The sequence below is a fragment of the Otolemur garnettii genome, unplaced genomic scaffold (assembly GCF_000181295.1).
Source record: "Otolemur garnettii isolate 467f Iridium unplaced genomic scaffold, OtoGar3 scaffold00040, whole genome shotgun sequence".
NCBI classification, from domain to species: Eukaryota; Metazoa; Chordata; class Mammalia; order Primates; family Galagidae; genus Otolemur; species Otolemur garnettii.
The window spans coordinates 693,372-701,228 of record NW_003852435.1 but is presented as its reverse complement, the minus strand read 5'-3'; the positions used below and the strand labels follow the sequence as shown (position 1 = coordinate 701,228).

General features: G+C 40.3%; 1 protein-coding gene across 1 annotated transcript in view; it reads left to right on the top strand.

Moving 5' to 3' along the window:
* Positions 1–927, top strand: part of WBP4 (WW domain binding protein 4) — a 28,493-nt gene extending 27,566 nt beyond the window's left edge. Inside the window, exon 10 of the mRNA XM_003790148.3 lies at positions 561–927. Coding sequence (XP_003790196.1) covers positions 561–771 — 211 coding nt within the window. The 3' untranslated portion in view covers positions 772–927. The remainder of the gene's footprint in view (positions 1–560) is intronic.
* The last annotated feature ends 6,930 nt before the right edge of the window (positions 928–7,857 follow it).

Here is a 7,857-nt window from a genome sequence, read left to right as displayed (position 1 = left end):
CCCGCCACCTTAGGTGTAGTGGCTGGTGCCTTAGCCACTTGAGCCACAGGCACCGAGCCAGCTTAATTGTCTTTTTTTTGCAGAATTCCTTTCTTTTTAAGAGATTTGTGCGTGCCCAGGCTCAAGGATATAAAAACCTAGCACGTAAAGCCCATTACTAAAGGGAGAAATACAGGCAATGTGCGATTATAACAGCCATCAATTACAGTTAAGAATTTTTCTGTAACAACCAAATAGATAAATATGTATGCAACGATCTCAAGTATTACTGAGCAAAGTGCATTTCTAGAGGATTTGATATTGCTGCTGTCGCCCTGGCTGAAGTGCAGTGGCACAATCATAACTCAGTGTAACCTCAAACTCCTGGGCTTAAATGATCCTCCCACCTCAGCCTTCCAAGTAGCTAGGACTATAGGTGTACACCATCATGCCCACGTAGGTTTGTTTTGGAGGTTTTGTTTGTTTGTTTTTGTGGAGATGGGATCGTGTCTATTGCCTAGTCTGGTCTCTAAATTCCTGGCAAGGTCAAATAATGTTTTCATTTTTTCTTTCTGTTCCAGTGAGGAGGTAGATTTGGAACTTCCAAACACTGAAAATGAGTACGTATCAACTTCAGAAGCTGATGGTGGTGGGGAACCAAAAGTGGTATTTAAAGAAAAAACAGTCACTTGTCTTGGAATTGTGGCAGAAGGAGTTGCCCCAGTCTTCAAAAAGAGAAGAATTGAAAATGGAAAATCTAGAAATTTAAGGCAACGAGGTGATGATCAATAATTGTTGAGAGAGCTTTTTATATACATTTTTGGGACAGAATGAAGACTTACACATCTTAAAGCTTGTCTGTGTTTGTTTCCAAGTACTTTAATGCCAAAATTCAGATTTATTCTAAATGTATTTTATGAATTAAAATAAATCTTTTTCCACGTGAAATTTATTTTTGTTCCTAAAATGGGAGCTCACTACTTTGCATTGTAATACAGTGTATTATGTTCGGTGTCTAAAAATTATTAATGTATATCATAATTTAAGATGCTATGTATCTGTGATTTAAAACATGACAAAACCAGGCCTTTATTTCCTTCTTATTCGTATGAACATACTTTCCCTGCATTGAAAATGCATTACTTTTGCACACTGATGTTAACTGTTATCAGAAAAACAAGAATCAGAGCACATAAGAGAAGATTCACAGCCCAATAATGATTCAGTTCTAAGGATCCTATCAGAAGGCTGATACAGAAAGTACATGCATGTTGGCTTACTTTCCTGAATTTAAAGTCGAAGGCCAAAAGCCAGGAACAGCTCAGGTACTTCAAATGTAGTACTTAACGCGGTAGCAACGTCTATTTGCCCTTGTTTGCTTCAAAGCAACAAATGTTGCTTAAGCATTTTACTTTGAATACTTTGAACCAGGAGTTTGCAAGGAACCCAGGGATGTAAGGACTGAAACATATCTCTGTTCTTCAGGAGTTCACATTGTAGCATAGTCCTTTTTTTCTCCAGTCATCTGCTCTTATTAGCAGCCTTATATGTACTGGAAAATATTTTTTAAGGTTTATTTAAAGCTGTATAGATGAAGGCTTGAACTAAAATAGTAAGATCTCTGGCTTCAGTAGAAGTTTTTAGTGTTCACTTAAGCAAATTAGAAATTTCCCATTTTCTGGTCAAATTTCTTAAAAAGTAGAATTTTCTTACCCATTTGAAGTAGGTACTTTTATTTTACAAATTCTTAAAATTATATTTTTCATGAATTGTACAGTATTTAACTTTTTGGTAGTAAATATGTGTGTGTCTTTTTAATATTACTAGTGTACATGTAAGAAGATAGCTTATTAAAAATTTTATGAAAAAGTAAATTAAGTATTGTTTTTATTCTAATACCAATCAGAATCAACAGCACTGATGAGATAGTATTTGAAGATTTGTCTTTGCATTTGTTCAATCTACTTTTGGGGCATTTTATAAATGTAAAAGTCTATTCCTTCATTATGAAGGAATATTTTGTATTACTTGATACCCCATTTGCCATCTAGCTGAACAGTGCATTTGGGGGCTCTGCTCTTGTCGGGGGGAAGGTAGCAAAGTATAAATGGAATGCTTTTGTACTTTACCCACATTTAGCTCCTACACAAGACAAAATTGGGTACATTTTTGAAATCCTACTGTGTACACAGTTTCTCTTTGATAACCTTTTAAAAACCATCTCCTTTACCATTGTTATTAGATACTGTTCTCAAAAGTTGCAAGGTAAATTTAAGCTTAATCTGCTTTTGAGGATTGTTAAGGTTCAGCTCCTGTAGCTCAGCTGCAAGGGTGCCCACATACACTGGGGCTGGTGGGTTCAAACCCAGCCTGGGCCTGCCAAACAACAATGACAACTACAACAACAAAAATAGCTGGACGGGTGGCACCTGTGGCTCAGTAGAGCACCAGCCCTATATACCAAGGGTGACGGATTTGAACCCAGCCCTGGCCAAATTGCAACAAAAAATAGCCAGGCGTTGTGGCGGGCACCTATAGTCCCAGCTTTGGGAGGCTTTGGCAAGAGAATCACCTAAGCCCCAGAGCTGGAGGTTGCTGTGAGCTATGACACCACGGCAATCTACCGAGGGCAACATAATAAGACTCTGTCTCAAAAAAAAAAAAAAAAAAAAACCATAATAATTGAAACAATGTGCCAGTAATACACTGATTTATTCATTGTGTTTTAATGGTGTGTTTTAACTTATGTAGAGCAAATATCCTCGTGTTTGTAGCAAGTATTCATTATTTCAAATAACATTTTATCAAGTTGTCTTCTCTGCTTGCCCCAGAATCTCTCATGATTTTCTGCTACACCTACCGAGTTAGTATAATTGCCATCTTTCTGACTTCATTCTTCTCTTTCAACATGTGTGTATTCATTTAGTCTTTTTATTTTATGTCTTATAAATTTTTTAGTTTTCTCCATATAGCCGCTACATTTGTTGAAATGCAAGCTCAGTGAGGGCAAGAGCTCTGTTTTGTTCACTGTTTTGTTCTCAGCATATACAACAGTGCCTGGCACATCATAAGCACTTTCTGTTTGTTGGGTGGATATCATTTGTCACTTGTCAGCAAAATTCAAATAATTTTATAATACTGGTGAAGATGTAGGACAATTAGTAAATACTACAAGTCAAAGTATACATATTAATCATATTTGGTTTTTTTTTTCTGTACTTTATAGTGTTTTGACATCTGAAAAAGCTTGCTGGTCATGAAGAAAATGCCCCTTCCAGGGCTAGCCTTTTAGAGACACCAAAGGAACCTAATTGATAGCCTCACCTACTTTATCTGACTCTCAGATAGCAAGCTAACATTTCTCCTGTCCTAAATCATCATAGGAGCAGGTACCAGGCAACTACAGACCACCCCTGTGGCTCAAAGAATTATGTTATCCAGTCCTGCTTTGACTTGCCAACAGAAAGACCAGTGCAGACACTGCCTAGAATTTCTCAATCACGTCTGTGTGCAGCCATGTGACTAAAGCCTGGTGCTTCCTTATGGCCCCAAATGGGACTTGTGAATATAATAGATATCTTCCTTCCAGGCCTTGTTCTTATTTCCTCCCATAGCTGCATTGACTTTACCATAGCATATCCAACATTTATGTTTTTAAAACAGTGTAAATTGATATAATCTGTTTAATTGATATAATCTGTGATTTTCAATATATAAATTTTTTTAAAACATCTGTTGACCTTACAACCCAACTTTTAGATATATTTCCTATAGATACTCTCACATGCGAAAGATGACATGTAAAACTAATAAATGTAGCCCTATTTCTAAATCAGACATTGGAAACCTTAAGATCCATCAGTACAAAACTCATTAAATTACTTAGGCTATATCCATACACAAAACTGTACAACTATTAAAAGAACAGTGCCTGATAAGTACTTAGATGGATTGATCTCCAGCATACATTGTTAGGTCAAAGAAGCACGATACAGAAAAGGAAGAAAATAATGCACTGGAGTCCTAGTGCTAGTCATTGCCAATCCCTCTTTTGCTACCTAGGAAGACCTTGGGCAAGTTATTCAATATCTGTGTGTCTTCATTATCTTATTTGTAAAACAGTGAGAGTACCTACTTACCAGGCATGTTTTGAGGAGTAAATGACATAATCTGTATATTAAAGCATTTGGGACCATCCCTGTTATATAGTAACAACTCAAAATCTTAGCTATTATTTATGTAAAAAGTATATATAACAAAATGTATAATAAAAACGTCAAAGGGGATCCGTTGTTTACCGCCCTACACCATGACTCATCCTCTCTTCCCAGTTCTCTCATCCCACAGAACTACAACATCCACTTTTCAATTTAGATGTTCTCTGAACAGCTTAATATATACGCTTGAGACATCTGTGCATGTTTTATTATAAATATACAAATTCAACTAACAAATAATTTTTAAAAACCAATAATCTCTGATTCCTCCCCCACTGGGTTTTTTTCTTTTTTCTCAACTTGTTAACATTGTGGGTATAGCTCAGTGCATGTAGCTCAGTGGCTAGGGCACCAGCCACATGCACAGAAGCTGGCGGGTTCAAATCAACCAAAAAATAGCCAGACATTGTGGCGGGCGCCTGTTGTCCCAGCTACTCGGGAGGCTGAGGCAAGGGTATCGCCTAAGCCCAGGAGTTGGAGGTTGCTGTGAGCTGTGTGACGCCATAGCACTCTACCAAGGGCAACAAAGTGAAACTGTCTCATAAAAATAAAAATAAATAATCCCCTGCGGCAAGTCAGTCTAGCAGTGTGTTGTGAATCACAACAAATTCAAATAAGACTAAGTGCCATTCATAATACCATGAATGGCCTGTAGATTCTGCCCGAATCTATACTTACTGGTATGGGGCTTTTGATAGGTAAAATTGGATCAAGTAGTCCACTCCCAAGAAATCTGCTTAATTGGTGCTGCTGTTAAACTGGAGAACAGTTTTTGAAGAGACCTGCAGGTGGAGCTGTTGCTTCTCTGGAGAAAAAGTTATTTACAGATAACAAATCTTGGCCTACGAGGCGTATTGAACAGTCCGCAATTAAAAAAAAAATCCACTAATCATGTCCTTACCGCCAATTTGCGCCCGGGTCTTCTGTGCGGAGGCATGGAGCCCTGAGCCTTCTCATTTGTCTTCTGAGTCCTGAATTCAAAAAACAATTTGCTTTCTTGAGGTTTTCTTGTCACCTGGGGCCCTCTGCAATTTTGTGTAGTGCTCTTTCCAACATCTTTCCTATTCACAAAAGTACAATGATTGTACATAAATTGCTCTACCCTGGCTATGGGTCCCCTCTGGCCAAATCGAATTCCCTGCCAGGTCTTAGAAGGAGGGACGATTCCCAACCCCAAGGCATAACCTAGGGGACTTTGGACTAAAGAGCTAGTTCTAGCAGCACCCCCCACTCCCACCTCGCACAATGCCCAGATGGCAGTGGCGGGAGATCCTCCTGCCTGGTCGGGGCGCTCCTTCACAGTATGGTGGCGGGCCACACTCACAAATCCCCCTTCCTGCTGTGTCCACCTTGAGGGCTTTGCCAGTGCCCAGCTGCCAGTTACCCCAGAACTGGTGAGGACAAGGAGAATCCACCTGTGTAATTAAAACAAATTGTCACAAAGGCCTGTGACAGATGGGGGAGTGGGTAGGGCTCATGAGATTAATCCCCTCCCAATTCTATCACATAAGGTCTGCTTTCTAACCCACTACCCTGGTGGTTGAGGTCTCCCTTGTACCATTAACTGTATCCCAGCAACTGCATGGCTTATGGGATTTCTGGTCCCATTCACCCATTTACCTGACCTTTGACAAAATAATTCCAGTCGTAAGACAGTATGATAATTCAAGATTTCATTCAACAGTCACTTCTCCTCACACTCCAGCATGTACATTGGATTACAATCTCACCATTCTCCTTTAGACATAGACTTAGAGCTCAGTTTGTCATTCAACCAAGATTTTCCCCAAAGGGCTTTTCAGATGGAGTTTTCCTGTTACAGAAAAACTCAAAAACAACAAACATAGATAATCCAGGAAAATTCCCAACATGACATGCCAAGGCCTACGAAATGGGAGCCACAAACTGAGAATCAAATTCTCTCAATCAAGAACTAACATCTTCTTGGTATAGGGCGAGATTAAGGACCACTGACTCAAATTAGAATTTCAAAAGGAGTCTTTTATTAACTCAGGGGCTGTCTCAGCAAAGTCTAAAACAGACTAAGTGAGAGAACATGGAGGGGTCTGAAGTTGGGGTTTTTCTAGTTTAAAAGTTGGCAATGAGCCAAACAGGTGGGCTGAAAGTTAGCAATTAGAAGCAAAAAGAAAGTTGGCCAAAGAAGCAAAAAGCCAGCACGGGGTCACGATAACCTCTCTTACAGAAGTGAACTTTGCAATTTAGCAGTTTAGCCAATAGGTAACATAAAGGGCAGTTAGATAACAATAAAGTAACATAATGCAGAGTTAGTAACTAATGGATAAGTAAAACAATTTGTCACAGCAGTTAGCTCATTAACTCTCATGATGACAGTTCTTGGCCCATCCGTTCTTATCTTGTCCTGTTCGGCCCCATCCAGACCGATTTAAGAGTAATGGTACTCGGCACTGGCATCATTTCATTTACCTCTTTTTCCCCTTCCTCCTACCTCAGGGGTGGTGTGAGGCCATCGTGAGGCCACCGGCATCCATCTTATGGGGGTGATGAGGCAGCTGGCACCCATGAGGCTGCTGGCACCCATCTCATTCTAATCCAAAGAAATAAGCAAGAATCAAATTATCTCAAATGAGAACCAACATCTCCCAATCCCCCCCATTTCCCCGGCAACTGCAAATGAGCTCCAAATCCAAACCAGATTCCCTAATTCCACTCAAACTTGTGACTTCCACCCCGAACAGCACCTCTAAACAACTAAACAAAATGCCCCGTCATAGAGGAGGAAGTTCTAAAAATCTTCCAAATGGGTGGAATCAAGAGTCTCAATGTGCACATCCAGGAACTTACAGGAAGATCCACGGCTTGGCCTGGGGCTGCATCCCTGCCTCTTCCAGCAATCACAGCCGCCATTCCACCAGGGCACTAATAGCCCACCCAGGGATGCCAAATTCTGTTACCAAAGGTTCAGCGCTTGTCCTCAAGACTTCATCAGAAAAATGAGGACAAGTGGTTGAGGAAGAGGAAAGAAGAATTTATTAATTTGTTGGCAAATTAGAAGAATGGCAGACTCCTGACTTAAAGTACCACTGGCCTCGCCATAAGCAGAAATACAGAAGTTTTAAAGCGAAAGTTTTCAGATTTAGGCTATTGTCATTTAACTACGGCTGATGGTTCTGATTGTTCCCATCTCCAGTGAGGACAGTCTGTGACTTCTACCCACTCAGACCTCCTGGACCTCCCCCCACACAATTCCACTGAAACGCCTCCGGTGGTAGAAAGAACAAGGGATACTCTCCTGCCCCTCCAGACTACTGGCCTGAAGCAGGGATTCAGATTTCAGTTTTCAAAAAGAGCGAAAGGATTTTATTTATTTTTTTTTTTGAAACAAAGTCTCACTACGTTGCCCTTGATAGTATGCTGTGATGTTACAGCTCACAGCAACCTCAAGCTCTTGGGCTTAAGCGATTCTCTTGCCTCAGCCTCCCAAGTAGCTGGGACTACAGGTGCCTGCCACAAGACCCGGCTATTTTTTTTGTTGTCGTACCTTTCATCGTTTTAGCTGGCCTGAGCCGGGTTCAAACCTGCCACCCTCGGTGTATGTTGCTGGCGCCCTACCCACTGAGCTACAGACACCACCCATTTATGTAACTTTTTAAAGACACTGTATAAATAAAGCTGTTTCTAC